This window comes from Heloderma suspectum, chromosome 2 (assembly GCF_057233095.1).
Source record: "Heloderma suspectum isolate Gila_16-S chromosome 2, 16-S_ref, whole genome shotgun sequence".
NCBI lineage: Eukaryota > Metazoa > Chordata > Lepidosauria > Squamata > Helodermatidae > Heloderma > Heloderma suspectum.
The window spans coordinates 171,043,023-171,066,809 of record NC_139459.1 but is presented as its reverse complement, the minus strand read 5'-3'; the positions used below and the strand labels follow the sequence as shown (position 1 = coordinate 171,066,809).

Genomic DNA, 23,787 nt, shown 5'->3' with positions numbered 1-23,787 from the left:
CTTAACAAGATCAGCCTTGGATGGCCTTCTCTCTGTCCCATCAGCCAGGACAGCTAGACTGGTGGGGACGAGGGAGAGGGCCTTTTCTGTGGTGGCCCCCACTCTGTGGAACTCCCTCCCTAGGGAACTCCGTCATGCCCCCTCTTTAATGAGCTTCCGTCATGCATTAAAAACGTTGTTCAGGCAGGCATTTGGGGTGGGTTAGGGTATTTTAGAAAATGTTTTTATTGTAGAATTTTTTTGTTTTAAACTGTTTTTATTGTATGTTGTACATCGCCCAGAGTGGCTGGGTGACCAGCCAGATGGGCGATTAATAAATTTAATAATAAATAAATAATAAATAAACATTAAAAGGCAGGCAGACCTGGAGTGGGGAGGTAGCAACATTGGATGTGGGTAGAAATAGGGTTTTTTTTCCCCTGGCAGGACCCCAGTACCTTTACCAGCTTGTGTGGACAAGCATGAAATTCACTAGTAAGGTTTTTCCTGCATAAAGATGAAATGATGGGGGAAAGTGTCTCCTTAGAATTTCTGCCTGCTGAACAATTGTTACAAGAGTTGGGTCCTCCTAAGGGGGCGGAGAGGTGGCAACCTTAGGTGAGAGCCAAAGAGTTGTACCTCTCCCCATCAGTGTTAAAGAATCCATTCCATAGAAAACATGTAAAAGATGTATTACAGAGTGTGCAAGTCCCCGGCTATGTATGTATGTATGTATGTATAGAAAGATAGATGATTAGACAGACAGACAGACAGACAGACAACAACATCTGAAGAACCACAGGTTCTCCACACCTGTCCTAGCTGCAAGGGGCCTAGCGGCTGCCACAGAACCCCCACATTGGGCATGTTTAGAACAGGACTCTCCAACCTTTTTTGACCCATGGGCACATTTGGGAATTTGAGAAACTGCTGTGGGTGCTACCACAGAATGCCTAATCAGTGGATCACCCCATTGGCATCTACCTGTCACGTCTGTGGGTCTTAGGCTGCATCTAATTCAGCAAAAACATTTGTTTCATATGTATTGGACACCACAATGCCTCTTTAATAAGGGATTGTCTGATTCAGCTAATTGCTGGTGGTGCAATACAGTGAATGCTTCTTTTAAACACATGTTTGGGCCATGGCCAGTAGTTGCTTCTTTTTGGGAGGAGGTTATTACACAGATAAATGTTGTACTGGAACAGTCTTTAATATTCACCGATGCACACGCTCTTTTAAATTATTTACCTGCTTCATGGAAATTAATAAATACTCAGCAAAAATGGATTCTCTGCACCCTTTTGACTGCTAAAAGACTGATATTACTACATTGGAAGGATAAACCATCACGTCGTATAATGGATTGAGGACATTACAATACTTTCAATATTTGAAAGGGTGGCATGTAGACGCCATCTTCAGATGGATACTTATTTGGATATTTGCTTTGCTTTTGTTGAAACTACAAAGCTATATGCATTTCATACAAATCTATATACATATATTAAAAAAACAGACAATAAATTTTGGGGTGTCCCCAGGCACCATGCTGGGGACCCCTGTTCTAGGGGGAATACTCAGTTCATGTGGGTGTGACATCGGACAAGCCTTTTGGACCTGAGTTGTCTCCCTAGAACAGAGAGAGCACTTTAGAACTCCTGCCTTGGACTGCACAATACAGGGGAAGTTGAGTAGGGATGGGCAAACTGTTATTTAGGGGAGCTTGTCCGCCATTTCTGATCTTCTGAGAAGATAACCTTCCCTGATATGCTTCTGAGGAAATCCAGGGGACCTGGAATACAGTCGAAAAGTCACTGCCCTCTGTCATCAGATGATGAAGTGATTTGATGGGATGGCAGGTTTTATATGTGTTGAAAAAACACACCACACAGAGAACTGGGTGCTAACAAAATCCAGGGTGGTCCAATGAATTAAGAATGGGTCTCAATTCAAGATCTTCCTCTGACATTTTTACATTAGGAGACATTATCTTCCAACTTCCAGTCTTGGTTTCCCATTATGTAAAATGGTGATTATAATAGCAACAACAACATGTCTAAGCCTATTGATTTCAGTGGGCTCAAACGAACCTGTGTTGGATTTAGGCCATAAATAGTAGCCATACAGCACTTTACAATGTTCAAAGCAGTTCACGTATGTTATCTGAGTAACCCTTATAATGACAAACCTGTAAGGTATATCATAATTATTCTGCTGCAGGTGAAGAGGAAAGGGTGCCAAGAGAGAGAAGATCATGGCTTCCCTAAGGCCATCAAGCATGTTTGTTGCCGAGGAGAAAATGGAACTGGCTGCACCCACAGCTCACACTCCTCATGTAGCCCTGCCCTACCACACTCTTGCACAGCTCTGGTGAGGGCCGGCTCTACCATTAGGCAGAGTGAGGCAACTGCCTCAGGTGGCAAATGCTTGGGCGCAGCAGAAGCAGCTGCCCCGGTTCCTCCTCAGCCTTCCAGCCATTCCCATCTGTTGGAGGGCAGAACTGCATATGCCACAAGACCTGTCCTGAGCTCTCTAAACGAGCCTGCTGCCATAAGCATGGTAGAGAATAATTTCCCGTTAGCTGTCAGTCCAGTTGGTTTCTGTACAAGGAACTGGGGGGTGCAGTGGGGGGGGGGGATCATCTTCCCTTCACCTCAGGCAGCAAAATGTCTTGGTCCAGCCCCGGCTCTGGTGTGTTTCAGTGGGGCTTGTGAAGAAAGACTTCCTTATGAATTGTGCTCCATGGTTCAAATGGGTCTGCCTCCCATTTTGCCACCCCTAACAGAATCCCAAATCTGCCGCCTCCGGTGCCCATCTCACCTTGCCTTATGTTCCTAGTGGTGAGGTTAAATTAACTGGGTGGCCAAATGCAAAAGAGGACGAGCCCCCTGCACTGTATAATAGTTGTGTGGAAAATGGAGTTTCAGCAGATGTCACTTGGATGACAAATTACACTTGCTGACATTCCCTCTTCTAAACTATTCAAGGTGCAGGACCCTGTCCTCTTTCACATTCGGCCACCCAGTTAATTAACCTCGCCACCAGAAACATATGGCAAGGCGAAACATAACACTTGGCTTATAATGCTACTATGTGGTTATAAACCAAGTTTTGGCATGGGCACTGCTGAGACATGTTGAATTACAACCGTTCCTTAAAATCCCTGGATTTATGCCAGTGGAGTCTGGTGGTTCTGATGTTAGTGGGGCGGTGAATTCGCTCCAGGTTTCAGTCAGAGCTCTAAAGGAGCTAGTCGAGGTGTGAAGCCCCACTGACATTGGAGCCACCAGCCTCCAATGTAGCGGGGTGGGGTGGGAATTTATATTTCTCTCCCAAGTAATTGGAGGTGAGATTTTCAGGTCAGGAGTGGTGATAAAATCTCTCTGCCCCATATCCCCTTGTCTGATAAGGTGCTGCTAAATGATGTGAGGAAAAAAATAAGAAAAGGAACTGAATTCCTTTAGGGTAGAGATTGCGGGTGGGGGGAAGAAGGGGGTTGGATTAATAATCTAGGACCTCAGCAGCAGAAATGCAACCTAGCATTGCTTTGCTGCTTTTTGCTCCTATACCTGTATCAGCTGAATTGTAGGCATAGAATTCAGTTGGTGCAGCTTTTTCCCTTCCCCGCTGAGAGGGGAGATTTTACCTGTTGAATTCCTGCCTATCATGCTGCTGTTAAAAAGTACACAAGAAAATACTTTGGCAGAAAACAAGGTGATGAACCTCCAGGCCTACACAACTCATGGGTCAAGAGTTTAAGGAGGACTGCCCTGGTAATGGTCGTGGAGTCCACTGGTTAGAGCAGGAGGCCAAGGAGTCAAGAGTGCCTTGATCCCAGATACAGGTGGAAAGGCAGGCAGGCAGGCAGGCAGATAGGCAGGCAAAAGACAAACTATATGTGTTTTTTTATTATTTTGGAGTTGCCAGGCAAAGGACTGGGGTGCTTGAGGTCAGTACTGTGATGGACACATTTGGCAGATGGGGAGGGGAAAGTCACCCATCAGCACGTCTCTTTCCTGCATGGTCTCACCCACTCTTGTGAGAGGCTGGTCACTGCAAAGCCAGTGTGTTTGGCACCAGGTCAAGTTCTGTCAGGTGTGTTGCCCAGGAGGTGGGGACAAGGCAGCACAGTTGACCCACCCCACCCCAGTTGACCCACCCCACTTCATTCTGGCTATCCAAGGGTTTCTCACTAAGAGCACTGCAGCATCCTCACCGTTAAGATCCAGGGAGTACGTTCAGGAGCTGTTGCCCTTAGGAGGGATTTCTTCATCACCTGCAACAGTGGGTTCTGCAGCAAACTGTGGGCAGACAGGGTGAGATTCCACCACTGAAGCTACTTGGCTAGCTGATGCTCTGACCATGGACGGCAAGGTAACTGCTTGGACAGGTAACGGCATCAAGGTAGCAGGTTTGCTCTTGGGTTCCAAATCTTTCAGGAGCAGATAGAAGAAAGCCCCACGGTCTGTCCCATCCACCCACATTCTGACCTACCCTGCTCTTCCCCAAAGCCCACAGCAAAGACCCCAAATCCTTGATTTCCCTTCCTCCTCTTTTACCCCACCACAAAAGCAATGTTACCATAAGGCAAAGTGAGGCAACCCCCGAGCAGAGGATTTGAGGGTGGAGGATCAGCAAGGGTGGCAAAGTGTGAAACCAGCAGAGCTGGCCTATAGCGCACAACCCACCAGACATTATTGCGCCCCACTGTTATCTGGCTGGCCTGATCCTGTCTTGTCCTGGGAGCTGGATTTGCGAGCATGGACTGAATGTGGGAGAGCCTTGAACCTCTGAGCATTTGTGGTACTAGGTGTTGCATGAACATCAAAGTGCAAATGAATGATAACTACATCTGGAAAAAGTTGTGGAGAAACAGGTAGTTGTGGGGAAATGTAGGAAAAGAAGGGGCCGCAGATCACCGGAAGGGCAACCTGCTTTGTACATACAGTGGGTCCCAGGTTCAGTCCCTAGCATCTCCAGTTGATGGACCTCAAATAGTAGGATAGGGGAAAGAGACACTGCCCATTTGTGCTGTTAGCATGACAGTGCTAGCCGGAGTAGACATACCGGACTGGGTGGTCTGACTTGGCATACGGCAGCTACATAATGTACAGCAGGGTTGGGCAGACATCAGGCTTGCAGAATGTACTTTTTTCCAACTAGAACCCCAAGATCCACCAACTGGAGCCAGGTACAAAAGACCTAGAATCAGAGAATTCTGAGCCCAGGAACTTGGTCTGAGTACCAGTACTGAACGGAGTACTGGTACTCAGTACTGGTCTGAGTACCAGTACTGAACGGAGCTCCCAGGCCTTCCACACAAAACTGTACTCCTAGCTATCTGTCCCACACTCAAGTTTTCTTCATTTCGGCAGTTTAATTTTTTTGTGGGGGTAGGGGGTGGAGCAGTCTTTTTGTCGTTGTTATTGTTAAAAATTTGGGAGTAAAAAATCGTGGCTAATCTACTGCAAACCACCCAGAGATCTACCAGTAAATCTTGACTTACCTTGTGCCTACCCCTGATGTACACTTTGACAGTGTGGGCCATTGAACTCCAGACAATCAGCTTAGGGTGCAATCCTATGCATATTTAGACAGAGAAAAGTCCTACAACTGGCTGAGGGATGCTGGGAGACAGAGGACTTTTCTCTGTCTAAACATGCATAGGATTGTGCTCTTAGTTAATCTATTTTATTTACTTACAGCACGATCCTATGCAAGTTTACGCAGTGTGATAGAGCACATGCTTTGCATGCAGAAGGTCCCAGGTTCGATCCCCAGCTTCTCCAGGTAGGGCGAGGAAAGAATCCTGCCAGGAACCCTGGAGAGCTGCTGCCAGTCAGCATCGACAATACAGGGCTAGATAGGCCAATGGTCTGACTGGGTATAAGGCAGCTCCCCGTGTTCTGGTGTTCCTGTGTATTCAGTGGAACTCACTTCTGACTAAACACAAGTAGGACTGCGCTTTTACAGAATTACTAAGGGCTCAATCCTATGCATGTTTAGACAGAGAAAAGTCCTACAACTCCCAGCATTCCTCCAACCAGCCATGCGGGCTGGGGCATGCTGGGAATGTAGGACTTTTTTCTGTCTAAACATGCATAGGATTGAGCCCTAACTATATTTATACAGACCACCTAATAACATATGTTCTCTCGGTGCCTCACAATAACTAAAAATACAGTACAATACAATATTAAAATACAAGAATGAAACAAATAGCAACATAACTTTTTAACCGGCAGGGAAATAGAGTTCAGCAGCACAAAATATGAAATAAATGGCAGATGCCAAACATTAAGATCCCAAATTTGGAGATCACAAATTATTTAAAAGTCCCGAGTGAATAAAGAGGTTTTCTCCTAGTGCTGAAAAGACCACAAGGAAGGTGTCAGGGGCGCCTCTTTATTCCAGTATCCCACAGCCAGGGTGTCACCACTACGTGACTGCGAGGTGAAGGGCCCTTCGAAGGGTAACCCTTATTAAACACACCTCTTCCTTTTTTAAAAGTGGGGGCTGGCATGACTGTGGAAACAATATACTTCAACAGCAAAAGGTCAAAGAGTGGTGGGAGCAAAAGAGTGCAACATTTTTCAGGATATGAATGAGGGTTATTTATCTACCCATTCATTTCTGCAGGGCCATCAGTGTCCATGGCTCCAGCAAAAACTGAAGTGAGCAAATGAATGAATTAATGTCTAGTTCTCTCACTATAAAACATCTTTTTACTCATTATGCAGTGATGTTTACATTCATCTAAATGTTTGGACTGTGTATTGTGGCTGTGTAAAGCATGCCATTTATCTATCTATACATACATACATATGCTTATTTAATGCTTCTTAATCCAACGTGGGCACCTACCAGCTTCTCAGCCCATATCACACATATACGATATTTACATATCCCATTTTATCCTCATGACCTGTGAGGAAGGTCAACCTGAGATGGGCAGACCGAGCCTGTGCAAGTTTACCCCAAAGTAAGTCCCACTATTTTAAATGGGATTTACTCCCAAGTCAGTGTGCATAGCATTATGGCCTTCATGACTTCCCTAAGATCATAAGAACATAAGAAAAGCCATGCTGGATCAGACCAAGGGTTGATCTAGTCCAGCATTCTGTTCACACAGTGGCCAACCAGCTGTTGATGGGAGACCCACAAGCAGGACAGGAGTGCAACAGCACCCTCCTGCCCATGTTCCCCAGCAACTGGTGTAGACATACTGCCTCTGACACTGGAGACAGCATAGAAACATCAGGACTAGTAGCCACTGATGGCCTTCTCCTCCAGAAATTTGTCTAACCCCCTTTTAAAGCCATCCCGATTGGTGGCCATCAATACATCCTATGGTAGCAAATTCCATAGTTTTAACTCTGCGCTGCATGAAGAAATACTTCCTTTTATTTGTCCTGAATCTCCCACCAATCAGCTTCATGGGATGACCCCCAGGTTCTAGTATTATGAGAGAGGGATCATCCAGTGAGCTTCTGGGCTGAGCAAGGACTTGAACCCTGGTCTCAGTGGTCCAGATCCTACTCTCTATTCTAATCCTGCAAACAAAAAACTCATGCCAAAAACATGGGTAATTTCTACAATACCTCAGCTGTACAGATAGCCAGCCTGGGATCATGCACTTGCTTCCATCACTGTAAAGCATTGAGTTGTAGCAGTGCATCCTTTAATAGGGGCGATGTAACATCACATGTCTCTGTCGCATTGTGTTTTCTGTTGAAATGTCGAGTAGCATAGCAGTTGGGCTAATGTCTGTCTACTGTTGTGTCATTCTGATCTTCTTTCTCTCGCTCACCTTCCACAGGAGCAAATGTTCAACACCTCTTCCATGCTGCCTGACCCCACCTCTAATGCCTCCCTCCTTCTCTCCGACGACCGTGACGGTGCTCTGGCCCAAGCAGAAATCGCCATCTTGGCCACCATCTTCCTGCTAGCCACTCTGAGCAATGGGCTGGTGCTGGCAGCCCTGTTCCGCCACGGCCACCGGGCCACCCCCATGCACTGCCTCATCCGCCACCTCTGCCTGGCTGACCTGACCGTGGCTCTCTTCCAAGTGCTGCCGCAGCTCATCTGGGACATCACCGACCGCTTCCAGGGCCCGGATGTCTTGTGCCGTGCCATCACGTACCTGCAGGTGGTCGGCATGTTTGCCTCTTCCTATGTCATCGTGGCCATGACTTACGACCGCCACCGTGCCATTTGCCGGCCCATGTTGGCTTTCCGGAGAGGCCCAGCTGCCTGGCACCGACCTGTGGTGGTGGCCTGGACTGCCTCCTTCCTCCTCAGCCTCCCCCAGCTCTTCATCTTCTCCAAAACGGAACTGCCCAGCGGAGCCCATGAGTGCTGGGCTTCCTTTGCCGAACCCTGGGGGGCCCGGGCCTACATCACGTGGATCACTCTGATGGTCTTCATCCTGCCGACATGCTTCATTGCGACCTGCCAGGGCATGATCTTCTGCGAGGTCCACCGCAGCCTGCGCCTAGGGCCCGAGGGGGCGCTGCGGGGCAGGAAGAGCCGGCAAGGAGCCTCCCCTATATCCGGTGCCGTGGCCAAGACTCTCAAGATGACGCTAGTCATTGTGCTGACCTACGTGTTCTGCTGGGCTCCCTTCTTCCTAGTTCAACTGTGGGCTGTTTGGGATCCCCAGTCCCCCAAAAATGGTGAGTCATCCAGCAGTCAGGAGCTACTCCCCAGCCATGCCTTATGCATGTTGGGGTCTGATGCAGAATTTAAATTCCTGATGCCTTACGCCAGGGGTGTTGAACCTCTTTCAGCCCAAGGGCTAGATTCTGTTTTGGAGAAGCTCTCGGCGGCCGCATTCCAGTGGGGGCAGGGCCACTCCGGGGGGGGGGGGGGCAGGGTTGGCTGGGGCAAGCTGGGAGTTGCAGGACTTTTTTCAGTCTAAACATGCATAGGATTGCTCCTTATTTTCAGAAGGCTGACCACCATTCCTGTCCCTGGAACATGCAGCCTGTTGCCCAGTTGATAAGCTGCTAAATACTCTCTGTGCAGCTTCTTCCTAAGTGCTAGTTTCCTCTCAAAGACCTTTTCCAAGGTGCCCCCTGGGAGTTTGGCAGCCCAGGCAGAAGCCGAGTTGGGCCCACCCTTTTAGGTCTCATAGTTGTGGCCATGTTTGACCATGTGCGGTCAGTGCCTGCAAGAGGCTCCAGGGTTCAGGATTCTGGCCTGGCTACCTGGATATCTTCCTTAATGGTCTACTTGCTTCTTCCTCCATCCCCCCCTCTCCCTGGCCTAAAGCTCTCCCCTTATCATCCCGTTGCTCCTGGACCAAAGGATATTTGGTCAAGAAAGGATATTTTCTCCAGAAAGGATATTTCTGGAAAATATCCTTAATAACCTCAGCACAAATCGTGGGATTTGGAACGAGGATATGCAAATATTTGTACTGATTTGCATTATTTATTTGGACCATGGAATATAAGCCCTTTATGGCACAGAATATGGATTTTTAAAAATTCAGAGCGTGATACATAGAGCCCCACTGAGGCCTTGCATTATGAGTTGGGGGACAAGCGAGGATTGCGTTGAGTCAACTTGAGCAGTTGGCTTTCAATCAGAGAAATACTGGGGCTCAAGTCCCCTTGGAAACACTCCTCTCGCATGGAAGCCCTGGCCCTTAATCCCAAACACGTGTGGCCAGCCTGTGTTTACTCAGTGGTGAGGAAACAGCACTCTGCCTATGCTCAGTGGTAGGGATGCTGGAGAAATCCACAACAGATTCAAGGTCGGATTTCTATGAATCCAAGCTACAGATTCCACAGCAGGCTGGGTTTTCCCCCAGTTGCGTGGATTTGTGTAAAATTGTTTTTTACAATTTGCACGTGCTAGTGGAACAAAATTCTCATACATCCCTAAAAAGAATGAGAGTTTGTCAATGAGTGGACAACAGAACAAAAGCTTTCGCCTGACAATCCACGAAACGCAGACAGAATGCATTTAACAAAATCTGTATATCCCTCCTCAGAGCTAAGGATGGGCGAATCAAGCTCGATCTCGTTCAGGTTCTGTTTTCCATTGCTTGGCTCGTTCTGTCCTAGTTCCGTGCGAGTGTTGTTTTTCCCTGAACAGAAATTCATACGTATTTTTTGTGCATTTTTCAAAATGTGAGTATTATTGTATGTATGCACCCACTGACTAAACCATGTTTGTGTCCAGTTTGGAAATGGACACATTTTTCCTTGCACATTTTTCAAATCTGTGCATGTTGTCAAACATGGGCTTTTTGTTTGGCAAAATGCGTTGCAAGCTCAGAAACGTATGGATTTCCAACTGCACATTCCATTCAGGTCTGCAGCTGGTTCTGGGTGGTGCAAATTGGGTAATCTGGCATTAAAATGTGAACCCAACAAATTTCTCACCCAGCCCTACTCAGAGGTGCCCTCACCCTGAAATTAGTTATTACTGAACATGTTCCAAGGGTGAGCTCTGGCGAGTGCCTATAGCCCAGTCTGATACTCACTCCCTTTTCCTCCACTCCATCCAGGTCCAGCTTTCACCCTCCTGATGCTTGTTGCCAGCCTCAACAGCTGCACGAACCCCTGGGTCTATGCCACCTTTAGCAGCAGCATTTCAGGCGAGCTGTTTCGAATCTTCTGCCCCAGATTGGCCCGTAAGCGAATGGGATCCCTGCCCGAGGACTCCATCCTCACGGCCAGCTCCTCCCTGGGACGGGACACCTTCTCCTGATCCAGAAGCACGCTAACTCTCAGACACGACCAAAAAGGGTGTATGCTGTACTCCCCTGTAGAACCACTCTCTCAGCAACCAGCATGCTGGGGCAAGAGGATGCAAAAGGGAAGCATGCTTCAGCAGGGGAGAGCTTAGTAAAAGGATGTTATGTCGCTTATGACTGCTATGTGGCTCTTAAGTGATGATGGACCATTGGCACAATTACTAGGAAACAAAGTACCATTGCTTCAGCCCTGCGTGGCTTAGCACCACCACTAGGGAGAGACAGATCAGCAAGAATGTCATTATTCACATCACGGGGAAGCTAAAATAACCATGACCTCTGCTCATAGCATCGCCCCCAGAGGAAGACAAACATTGTCTATGACTTCTACGAGACTCAGAAAATTAGTTAGGGAGGAACCGGGCTGCACAAACCTGCAAGTGTATATTCTTTTTGAACGTCTGCAGACCCTTTCTCCCCCATTCCATCTCGAGATTGTGATTATGCAGACACCATAATTTCAACATCAAGGCAGGGTTTTTTCTTCCCTCCCTCTGCCCCCAACCCACAGCCAACGTGTTTTTTGAAACTTCTTGCCTGACGAAGAGATCTGGAGATCTCAAAAGCTTGCACTTTTTCTTTGTGTGTGTGTGTGATCTTTTGTTTGTGCCTAATAAAGGTATTGCACTAGTACGGATTTTGGAATTTTGCTTATCACCAGCATTGCTTTTCATAAATACAGTCTGCATGGACAGGAGGCTAGACCTATTTATGTGTCCTGCTGTACATACCATAAGAATAGAGGGATCTAAATGTATCCCTACCCATTCAAGGAAGGGGCTAGCCACTGCTGCAGTTTTGACCTAGGCTAGAGAATCAGAGATCACCACCTCCCTTTGTGCAACGGATAGGTAGATAGATAGATAGATAGATAGTCCCATCAATAACAGGATGCCATCATGATGGTGTTTTCCATGCATCAGATAAGAACACTGAGGGCACACAGAGGCATTTCTTACTGGCTGCTCATTTCGGAGGTACACCGAAGCCCGCACTTAAGCATTTTCCTGAAAGAAACATAAAAGGGGCTAGGGATAGATGTAGGGGATATTTTAGCTGTATGTTTTTACCTGTATTTTAAACATCTTTCATATATATTTACTTATGCATTTTAAAATGGTTGCTTACCCATCTCCAGACCAAAGGAACATAGTGGATCAATGAAGACTTTTAAATACACAGTAATGGCAGAGAGTGTATGGCCACACTGCAAAAGGGAGTAATAGTGAGAAGGGGACTACCACCCCCTTGGGTTCAGAGTGATTCCAGAATGAGAATTCCCTCCCATTCAGAGTGACTCCAGAATGAGAATTCAGAGCGATTCCAGAATTCTGTCCCATTCAGTGATTCCAGAATAAGAATTCCCTCCAGTTCAGAACAATTCCAGAATGAGAATTCCCTCCAATTCAGAGTGATTCCAGAATTGAACATGAAAGGTTAAAGCATGTAACGAGAAGGGGCCTAGAGAGAAGAGACTTTATTGCAAACATTTTTCAACAGAGAGATCCAGGGAGATCCATTTCAAGTGGCTGAGACTGGGGATTTGGGAACCCAGGGTGGAGTGTGCTGCAGGTGTTGTGGATCAACATTTGAAACCAGAGGCTGGGTTTTGTTAAGATCTGCTGTTCTGAGGGCCTCTTCAGGACCTGTGCCAAGAAGCCACAACTGGCCACAGCTTTCTGGCACACATATGTGCATACAGTCCAACAGAAATGTGTGTGTTCACCTCCCTAGACAACTGCATGTGGGGCTCACACAATTTTTTTTACAAAAACGTTTCTGCATGTGAAACATCTGTGTGCACAGTGGGCTACCATGGTGACTTATGGAAGGGAGTTCACATGACAACAGCCACTAGATGGTGTCCCACATCAATAAATCCCATTTGGCTGCCATTGGTATAAACCCCATTTAATTCATCTGGCTCTGAGCCCCTCTGCTGCATCCCACTGGACCCCATTCTGCTCCCAGTTCCAAGAATATCCTGTCCTTGCATATATTTAGCTGGGCCTCCCCTCTGCTCCATTTGCACTCCTCAGGAAAGGATCACTGGAATGGTGGCATATTTATACCACTTGTCCCAATGTGTGTGGCTCGCCCCATGGCTGCAAATACCAGACGGGGGCGTGCAATTGCCGAGATCCACCCTCCTCGACTCCCTTCACCCTCCAATCTGTGTTGGCCAAGGCTGAGAATAGAACAGGAGTCAGGTTCCTGCACACAGATAGAGAAAGACTGTGCAAGAAGAGACAAGATAGATAGATTAGGTAAGAACGGATAGGATAGTTTCAATAAAACAGGTAGCCCATGCAACAGGGAGAAGTGTTGAAGACAGGATTAGCAGTGGGTGCTTGAGAGCATTCTTCATTCTGAGAGAGCTGAAGCGTTGATCCCAAGTCCACTCCATCCCAGCAAGATGATCAATGATGAATTCCTGGTCGAGTGCAAATTAGACCCAGAAGACCCTCGTTTGCGGGAGCCAGGATCCACTACACTCCTGCAGTCTGCTGTCAACATACCACCCAAAACAGACCCCCGTGACCCCCGTGGGATCAACCAGCACCTCAAGGTAACAAAGGGAGCCAAGGAGTAGCCTAGTCCTGGTTGGGGTGTGTCCGAGTTCCTAAAATCTAAGGGCATGGATCCAGCCTCTCCCACCCTACCAAAGATGGGACTTGTGTTCCCATTAGATCCCACTCTCCTCCCACTTCTGGAGTGCAGGCCTGCAACTCTCTCCCTGCTTCAGCTCTGTAGATTCCTCCCCACCATTTGCTGCTGTTCGTTACATGTCCCAGAGCCACGGAGAAAGCATAGGCCCTGCTCCCAAGATCCTTTGCTCCACCCTGCATAAAATTCAATCTCACCCCTTGAGAATCCCCCGTGACCCGATCCCCCATTCTTCCCCGCAGCTTGAATTCTCCGACATCCTTGCTGAACCTTCCTCGTTCCGCAGCTTTGACCGGGTCTGGACCTGGAGCGACATCGTCTTTGAGAGCTCACGCCTCTGGTGCTATCGCATCATCTCGCTGCTCTGCGCTGTGCCCGTCTCCTTGTGCTCAGGCTTTCTCTTTGCCTGCCTAGGCTGCCTGCATATCTGGTGAGGGTCCCTCCTCTTGGCGCCACCTCCTCTTGCCCATTGGGTCTGCCAGTTCTCGTGGCCATCCTGATGCTGCCAGTGGTTCACACATCCACTGACCATTAGCAAGGCAACCTCTAACGGTCTTGTGGGAACTGCCAACACCACAAGGAGGCCACATTGTTCCCACGCAGTGATTTTCAAGCTGTGCTCCTGAGGTTTCCTGCATGTTTGTCAGGGGTTCTCCTAGAGTAGATTCATCATGGCAGACCAATTCTACTGAAAGACAGTTCACCACCTACTGCCAGTTTCTTGAGCGGCCTTCGGCAAGGCGCCCTCAATGGGCCCCCTCCCTCAGTGAGTCCACCTTCTCATCACCATTGTCACCAGCTGGCCTCGCTCCTCCTCCTCACCACTGCTACAACCTGCTTGCATGACAGGCAGAGAGCCACGGAGGAAGCAGGCAGCGGCATCTCCTGCTCCTCCATGGCTCTCTGCCTGTCAAGCAAGCGGCATCTCAGCGGGCCCCTGCTGCGGTGTGGGCCCTCGGTAGGTACCCAGCTGTACCGACCCTTTACAACGGCCCTGACCACTGCCTGTCTTCTCCCTGATGCATGCTGCCCCAGAGGGAGTTGAGTGTATTTCTAGGACATGATGTGGCTTGACAGGCCTGGCCATTGCTTCTCTCCAGAAGAACAGAACAGAGGTGGACAGCCTGCACGTGGCCCTCAGCCCCCTTGAATCACCAAAAAAGAGGACACAGATTTACATAAAATGTGCATACGCTAAGGTAAATCTAGAGATGCAAATTTCGAAGTAATGGTTATAATATAAAAATGCAGCACATCTCACCATGTTGGCATCCAATGTTAGTCCTACTTAAAGTAGACCCATTTAAATGAATGGGATTTAAGTTAGTCATGGCTGAGTCCTAGTCATGCCAATGAGTCTACTCTAAGTAGGACTAACACTGGATACAACCCATAGTTTGGAAGACTGTGGCCAGGTGACCCATGTGCCTTGCTCAGTCTGCTGTTCGGGTGGTGTTGATGGGCAACTTCAAGGCCCAGCTCTTCCTTCGGATGGTTATCTTTAAGCAGGACCTGGACCGGACAGCCCTTCAAACAGAGGACTGTCCTTTGTGAACGAGGCCACATGGCCACCTAGCCCTTGGCGTGCCCCATCCCCAGCGCTTCCTGCACCTTCACCAACCTCCTCCTACCCCATGGTGTCACTTGATGCTTTCTCCCATCCCTCCCTGATCTTTCTCACCATTTCCTGCATTACTGGCTCTTAGAATCATAGAATCATAGGATCATAGGGTTGGAAGGGGCCTACAAGAACATCGAGTCCAACCCCCTGCTCAGTGCAGCAAGCCTGATTCCCAGGCGGTCTCCCATCCAAGTACTAACCAGGGCGGACCCTGCTGGGCTTCTGAGATCAGACGAGCTCAGGCACATCCAGCCCAGGACCGACCTTTCGTCCATTGCTTCCTGCCCCAGTGGGGCTGGTGCTGACTGAAGGGGGCCGAGGTGCGATGAGCAGAGAAGAGATGAGAAAGAAGCGAAACAGAATGTGTGGTAGCAATCTCAGAGACTGAGGGGGTGGGGAGGAGTAGCACACCCAAAGGTTTTTCATCCTCCTCCATATCTCTCTATGTCCCCCAGTGTGTCCCTTGCAACACTCAGGGGCTCCTTGGCTTGCAAGTTGGTCTGGAAGGTGTCCTTGAAGACAGAAAAACAGTTTTCATAGTTACTAACACATTAAGGGTCAGAACAAGCAGAAGCCACCCTTCTAGCTCCGAGACCAGCCTATAGAGAGCTCGGGGTAGATACACCACCAGCAAGTGGCAGGTCATACGCAGCTCCCAAACTGGCCACTTAGAGGCCAGTCTTCCTGCTCGAAACTCTCTTCTGCTTGGTGGCCATAGGTCACATGCAAAGCAAGGAAGCAACTACTGAGCCAAACTATTGCCTGCAGCACCCTCTGCTGGAAAGGGAAAGGATACGGGGTGTGGGGGGCGGAAACTAGGGATGGACGAAAGTCCCTTACCTTATCCCGCAGCTTGCTTTGTGGTGGGGGGGAGGTGCTCTGTCCCTCCAGCCGAAATTCTGGCCAGGGGGGAGGCGCCCCGTCCCTCCGGCCGCGAATCCTGCTGTCCTGCTGGGACGCAAATGGCGGCGGCCGTAGCCACCGCCATTTGCATCCCTGCAGTCAGCCGTGATAGGCTACGTAAATCCTTACGTAGCCTATCACGGCTGACTTTGGGGGGGGGGGAAGCGCGTACGCATATGGCGGCGCCCATGGGCACCGCCATTTGCGTTCCTTATTTGGGCACGTGTAGTCTACGTAAACATTTACGTAGACTACGGCGAAAATAAGGGCAACGCTATTTGCGTTGCCCTTATTTTCGCCGTAGTCTACGTAAATGTTTACGTAGACTACACGTGCCCAAATAAGGAACGCATATGGCGGCGCCCATGGGCACCGCCATTTGCGTTCCTTATTTGGGCACGTGTAGTCTACGTAAACATTTACGTAGACTACGGCGAAAATAAGGGCAACGCTATTTGCGTTGCCCTTATTTTCGCCGTAGTCTACGTAAATGTTTACGTAGACTACACGTGCCCAAATAAGGAACGCAAATGGCGGTGCCCATGGGCGCCGCCATATGCGTACGTGCTTCCCCCCCCCCAAAGTCAGCCGTGATAGGCTACGTAAGGATTTACGTAGCCTATCATGGTGTTTTTTGAAAATCTAGCCGTGATAGGCTACGTAAATCTTTACGTAGCCTATCACATTTATTGTTGTGTGTTTTTTTTTTTACTTGGAAATGGCGGTGGCGGCAGCCGGTCGAAAGACCGGCCGCTGCTGCCGCTGAACCGCCGCCAAACCGCCAGCGCCAGAGACATTCGCCAAAGGTAAGTCCCATTCCGGGGGGGGGCGGGGGGTGTCGGAGAATTTCTCCACCAATTTCAGAATCTCCCGGAGATTCGTGGAGAAATTCTCCGACATCCCTAGCGGAAACCAATGGACAGGATAGATTGGTAGAAAGTTAAGCAAGAGCCACACAGGGGCCACCACACCAGAAATTGGTGGCACGCGTGGGGTGGAGGGGGAGAAACAGGTGGAAGGGTAATTATGGCTTCTGATGAAACAGCCTCATCACATCACTGATCTACTCATTCTCTCCCCCTCACCCCCACATTGCACTCTACAGTTTGGCCTTGTGAATTGTAGTCTACGTTGTAGCCAGGCCTGAATCAGGGGTCAGCATCATTTGGCATCTGCCAAGGCCCCTCTCAGCAAGATGGCCCACTATTGAACTCCAACCCCCACACTGAACCTCCTGGGCCTGCTTCTCCTCCTCCTCTTCATTCTCTAGTGGTGCAGTGAGGTAATTTTAGACTCTGGATGTAATGGTCTTATAGGGGCCCCCTTTAGACACCCATGTGTAGCCCACAAGTAACATTTCTCTTCTCTGCCCCACCCCAACTGTCACTTAATGCTTTACAACTGCTTCCGCATTCCTGATACCTTAGAGCAACAACGACAACAAAATGTTTGCCAACCGCGATTTTAAAAAATCAATACTTTGAGCATGTGCAGTTTTGCATTTTAAACTCACTTAAATCCTAGCACCATCATGACTGCAGGAATAAAATGGAGTTTGCTTCTGCTGCCCTGATACTAAACATATTTACTTGGGAATAAGCAGCATTTTGTTGTGGCATCTGTAACCATATACGTGCATGGGTGGCCACCCCCACAACTGCGTCCCCAAACTGGTGCTCTCCAAATGTGTTAGATTATAACTCCAGTCATCCCTAGCCAAGAGTGTCACTGGATGGGAGGATGATGGAAGGTGCAGTCCAACAGATCTGGAGGATGCCAGGTTGGGGAAGACTGGTACAGACCTAAAAAGAAATGTAATCACCTAATTCTGATTGTATAAACTACTAATATTAAACATTTCATATAGTACAATACTATGTTGAGAACACCTCACACACATCATCTAAGCCGGGGTGGACAACTTGTGGCCCTCCAGATGTTTTGGTCTACACCTCCCATCAGCCTAGCCAATGGTAAGGGATCGTGGGAGTTGTAGGCCAAAACATCTGGAGGGCCACAAGCCCACCCTTGATCTAAGCAATCCTTACAAGAACCTAAAACTGGCCCTTAGGATGTGTAATTCGGGCCTAAATTAGGAAAGTGTTCTGATGGTTTAGTCTTGGACGCTAGCAAGGCCAGCCTCTTATATTTCCTCCCTCCTCCCTTTCTTTCCTCAGGTGTGTGATGCCCTGTATCCAGCTGTGCACAATGGCCATGCCGCCTGTTCGCACCCTCTGGGCCAGCATCCTGGATGTTGTGGTGGCTCCGCTTTTCACCAGCCTGGGGCGCTGCTGCAGTGCCATCTACCTCACTGTTACTCAGAAGTGACCCAGATCGCCCTTCCCCTAAAGCCTCTGCTCCAAAGACTCTCCTTCTTCCCATCCACTGAATATGTTTGATTTCACACAAGAGAAGAGAATTGACAGGGGCCTTTCTAACCATGGGCTGGAAAAGTGGAGTTGTGGGGGTGGGGGTGTGCAAGCCAGGGGGAAGGAACAGGGGGAGATGGGAGGACAAGGGAAATGGTGCTGCCGAGGGATGTGGTGAAATTCAGCTCCCAAATGTTATTCTCTTTGTTCCATGCCCCCTTTGCCCAGCTCTGTAGAGGGGGCTTCAGAGTGGGGCTCCCAGTATTCCTCCCCATTTGGGAACCAGAAATACAAATGTCTTGGCTCCCAATCCCACCCTAAGATTCTGGTTAGTTCAACCACCAATGAATATCTCAAAGATTGTCTAACCCTTCCCATACAGCCAATATGAGAATCCCCTCAAGAAAAAAGCCAAACAGATCGGGATCAGCCCTCTAACCTGACAACTTAGGGGTAGGGGTCTTCACGTGGAGGGAAGTTACTCAATGGGGCAACTTTGCATCCAGTGCTGGGCTCTGGGAGAACAGATTGCCCCTTCTGTGGGGGCCTCTGCCAGCTTCTGCCTGCTCCAATCCTACCTCCACAACAACAGTTGGGATTTCAAATGATGTTAATTCTCCCCGACCCCCTGATTTAATAAAATTAAAACAGTTGGTTTGTTTCTCTTGTGTTTGACTTCCCCTGATTCTGTTCTGGCAAACCAGCCACAAGGGGAATAACGAAGAAGGGGAGAACGAGGCCCTGCGTACAACAGTCTGCTTCAGAGGGGTTACGGGGATCTGTGGGTTTACTGAGGTTATAGGGAGCTGTGCATTGCTCCATTCCCCGCCCCGTAGCTAAGCTGACCTTATATGATAGGGGTGGGAAGCCTCTTTCAGCCTGAAGGCTGAATGCCATTTTGGGGAAGCTCTCGGGGCCGCATTCCCATGGTCGGAGGGGCCGAAGGCAAAGAGAAACGGGGGGGGGGGGATACCAAAACTACCAACATATTTTACCTTCAAGCTCTTACTGCCAATCAATAAGCCTTAGGAGAGACATTTCAACCTTTTAGAACTGGGGGAAAACTGTGCAAAAGCCAAACCACCCAACGATCCACGGTCGGGGGGAAGTGGGAGGGGCCCCAAGCAGCCTGGATTTGGCTCTCAGGCCTGTGGACCCCTATTGCATGAGATGCAGCCCAGTCCTTTCTGAGTTTGCTCAGAAGGCCCGCTGAATTCAGGTGGCTTGCTCCCAAATAAGTGTGCACAGCATTGCAGTCCAAGTCTGTCTCCTTGAACCTGCTCCTCATCCTAATTCCCACAGACAGGCAAATACACACCCTCCCTACTGCCAGGGACCCGACCTTAAAATGCCCCATTTCCGTTGTATGCTGCTGCCTGGAGCACGGCGGGCGGCAGCTGGCGGTGCCCATCATCGTGGTGCCCCTGAAAGCTTTGGCTGGCAGCAAGCCTGCTTCGTGCCTGTCTGCGGCGAGTGTAACGTTGCGGGTACATACCTCCCTTTCCCAGCCATGCCTCGGAGCTGGCTGGATGCCTTTGTATAGCTCAATGCTGCTGCCATTAAGGCCAGAGGCAGCTGCGCATAGGAGGGTCCCACTGCTGTGGTCCCGCTCCTGCTCCAGATGTCGGTACATCTCAGTGCCAGAGCATCCATGCACCTTTGTTGTTGTTGTTCAGTCGTTCAGTCGTGTCCGACTCTTCGTGACCCCATGGACCATAGCACGCCAGGCCCTCCTGTCCTGCGCTCTCTCCCGGAGCGTGCTCAAGTTCATATTCATTGCATCCGTGATGCTATCTAGCCATCTCATCCTCTGCCGTCCCCTTCTCCTTTTGCCTTCAGTCTTTCCCAGCATCAGGGTCTTTTCCAGGGAGTTTTCCCTTCGCATTAGGTGGCCAAAATATTGGAGCTTCAGCTTCAGTATCTGTCCTTCCAATGAGCAGTCAGGGTTGATTTCCTTTAGGATGGACTGATTTGACCTCCTTGCAGTCCAGGGGACTCGTAAGAGTCTTCTCCAGCACCACAGTTCGAAAGCATCAATTCTTCGGCGCTCAGCCTTCCTTATAGTCCAGCTCTCACAGCCATACATTACTACTGGGAAAACCATAGCTTTGATTAGACGGACCTTTGTCGGCATGGTGATGTCTCTGCTTCTTACTATGCTGTCTAGGTTTGCCATAGCTTTCCTCCCAAGGAGCAAGCGTCTTTTAATTTCATGGCTACAGTCACCGTCTGCGGTGATCTTGGAGCCCAAGAAAGTAAAATCTGTCACTGCTTCCATTTCTTCCCCTTCTATATGCCAGGAAGTGATGGGGCCAGATGACATGATCTTAGTTTTTTTAATGTTGAGTTTCAAACCAGCTTTTGCACTCTCCTCTTTCACCCTCAACAAGAGGCTCTTGAGATCCTCTTCGCTTTCTGCCATTAGGGTGGTATCGTCTGCATATCGGAGGTTGTTGATAATTCTCCCGGCAATCTTAATTCCGACCTCTGATTCATCCAACCCGGCATTTCTCATGATGTACTCTGCATATAAGTTAAATAAGCAGGGTGACAATATGCAGCCTTGTCGTACTCCTTTCCCAATTTTGAACCAATCGGTTGTTCCATGTCTGGTTCTTACTGTTGCTTCTTGACCCTCGTACAGGTTTCTCAGGAGACAGGTCAGGTGGTCTGGTACTCCCATCACTTTAAGAATTTGCCACAGTTTGTTGTGATCCACACAATCAAAGGCTTTAGCGTAGTCAATGAAGCAGAAATAGACGTTTTTCTGGAATTCTCTTGCTTTCTCCATGATGCAGCGAATGTTGGCGATTTGATCTCTAGTTCCTCTGCCTCTTCTAAACCCAGCTTGTACTTCCGGTAGTTCTCGGTTCGCATACTGCTGAAGCCTAGCTTGTAGGATTTTGAGCATCACCTTGCTGGCATGTGAAATGAGCGCAATTGTGCGGTAGTTTGAACACTCTTTGGCGTTGCCCTTCTTTGGAATTGGAATGTAAACTGACCTTTTCCAGTCTTGTGGCCACTGTTGAGTGTTCCAGATTTGTTGGCATATTGAATGCAGCACTTTAACAGCATCATCTTTTAGGATTTTAAATAGCTCGGCTGGAATACTGTCATCTCCGCTAGCTTTGTTGTTACTAATGCTTCCTAAGGCCCACTTGACTTCACTCTCGAGGATGTCCGGCTCAAGTTCAGTGACCGCACTATCATGGCTATCAGGGACATTCAGATCTTTCCTGTATAGTTCTTCTGTGTATTCTTGCCACCTCTTCTTAATCTCATCTGCTTCTGTTAGGTCCCTGCCTTCTTTGTCCTTTATCATGCCCGTCTTTGCACAAAACGTTCCCTTGAGATCTCCAATTTTCTTGAAGAGATCTCTAGTCTTTCCCTTTCTGTTGTTTTCCTCGATTTCTTTGCATTGTTCATTTAAGAAGGCCTTCTTGTCTCTCCTTGCTATTCTCTGGAACTCTGCATTCAGTTGGGTATATCTTCCCCTTTCTCCTTTGCTTTTCGCTTCCCTTCTTTCGTGAGCTACTTGTAAAGCCTCATCAGACAGCCACTTGGCTTTCTTGCATTTCTTTTTCTTTGGGACGGATTTCGTTGCTGCCTCCTGAACAATGTTACGGACCTCCGTCCATAGTTCCTCAGGCACTCTGTCTATCAGGTCTAATCCCTGAAATCTATTCCTCACCTCCACTGTATATTCATCAGGGATATGATTTAGGTCATACCTGAAAGGTTTAGTGGTTTTCCCGACGTTCTTCAATTTAAGCCGAAATTTTGCAAGAAGCAGCTCATGATCTGAGCCACAGTCAGCTCCAGGTCTTGTTTTTACTGACTGTATGGAGCTTCTCCATCTTTGGCTGCAAAGGACATAATCAATCTGATTTCGATATTGACCATCTGGTGACGTCCATGTGTACAGTCGCCTCTTGTGCTGTTGGAAAAGAGTGTTTGCTATGATCAGCATGTTCTCTTGGCAAAACTCTATTAGCTTTTGTCCTGCTTCATTTTGTACACCAAGGCCATGCTTGCCTGTTATCCCGGTGATTTCTTGACTTCCTACTTTAGCATTCCAATCCCCTATGATGAAGAGGACATCTTTTTTTGGTGTTAGTTCTAGAAGGTGTTGTAGGTCTTCATAGAACCGATCAACCTCAGCTTCTTCGGCCTCAGTGGTTGGGGCATAGACTTGAATTACTGTGATGTTGAATGGTTTGCCTTGGATTCGTACTGAGATCATTCTATCATTTTTAAGATTGTACCCCAGTACTGCTTTTCCCACCCTTTTGTTGACTATGAGTGCTACTCCATTTCTTCTCAGGGATTCTTGCCCACAATAGTAGATATGATGGTCACCTGAATTAAATTCGCCCATGCCTGTCCATTTTAGTTCGCTGATTCCCAAGATGTCGATGTTCAATCTTGCCATCTCATGTTTGACCACCTCCAGCTTACCTTGATTCATTGATCTGACATTCCAGGTTCCTAAACAATATTGTTCTTTACAGCATCGGATTTTCTTTTCACCGCCAGACACATCCACAGCTGAGTGTCCTTTCGGCTTTGGCCCAGCCGCTTCACTCTTTCTGGCGCTACTTGGAAATACCCTCTGCTCTTCCCCAGTAGCATATTGGACACCTTCCGACCTGAGGGGCTCATCTTCCGGCGTCATATCTTTTAGCCTTGTGATACGTTCCATGGGGTTTTCTTGGCAAGAATACTGGAGTGGGTTGCCATTTCCTTCTCCAGTGGACCACATTTTGTCAGAACTCTCCGCCATGACCTGTCCGTCTTGGGTGGCCCTGCACGGCATAGCTTATGGCTTCACTGAGTTACGCAAGCCCCTTCGCCACAACAAGGCAGTGATCCATGAAGGGGATCCATGCCCCTGCCCCTGCCCTAAACACTACAGGTGGCCTGTGGCTTGCCAAACTCAACTGTAAAGCTGGGTGGGCTTGCATATGCATACAGAGTTGTTGCATTATGGTCTTTTACTGTTTAGCACTGGGGTGGGGAACGTAGAGGCCACGGGGCCCTTGCACTAACATCCTGCAGCCCACAGGCATGGGTTAGCACAGAGAGAGAGAGAGAGAGAGCACACATGTACGCTGTACAAAATGCAATTTTGCAAACTCTGCCCACTTTTGGCTCTGCCCACCTTTGGCTTTGGCTCTGCCAGGGGTGTTGCTAGGCCTGGGCCCTTGGCATCTTGGCCCTGAATCTATTTCCCAGGGCCATCCATCTATTATTAGTCCCTGAGTGTGTCAAAAAAAGGCCTTTATTCTCAGCTTAATTGCCATGCAGGGGACGATTTCAAGGGGAATTTCAGCTGGGGAGAGAAGGATTAACTTTCCCTATACCACATGCTGCAGCACACACACGCACTTTATCTAATTTATTTGAGGTGTTTTTGCTGAGAAATTAGTTGCCTGGCTATTTCTTCTGTGAGCTTTAAATGAATCCTATTAATACAT

The 23,787-nt window shown here is 48.5% G+C and overlaps 2 protein-coding genes across 2 annotated transcripts; both read left to right on the top strand.

Annotated features, from left to right (window-relative positions):
- The first annotated feature begins 2,260 nt into the window (after positions 1-2,260).
- AVPR2 (arginine vasopressin receptor 2) lies at positions 2,261-10,704 on the top strand. The gene is made up of 4 exons (XM_084829705.1): positions 2,261-2,352; positions 4,241-4,298; positions 7,802-8,657; positions 10,502-10,704. Exons 1-4 carry the CDS (start codon positions 2,261-2,263, stop codon positions 10,702-10,704), a joined length of 1,209 nt encoding a protein of 402 aa, XP_084685831.1.
- Positions 10,705-13,166: 2,462 nt separating this feature from the next.
- Positions 13,167-18,269, top strand: LOC146353233 (caveolin-2-like). The gene is made up of 3 exons (XM_084832209.1): positions 13,167-13,319; positions 13,660-13,847; positions 18,119-18,269. The coding sequence occupies exons 1-3, from the start codon at positions 13,167-13,169 to the stop codon at positions 18,267-18,269; spliced, it is 492 nt and encodes a 163-aa protein (XP_084688335.1).
- Positions 18,270-23,787: the final 5,518 nt, after the last annotated feature.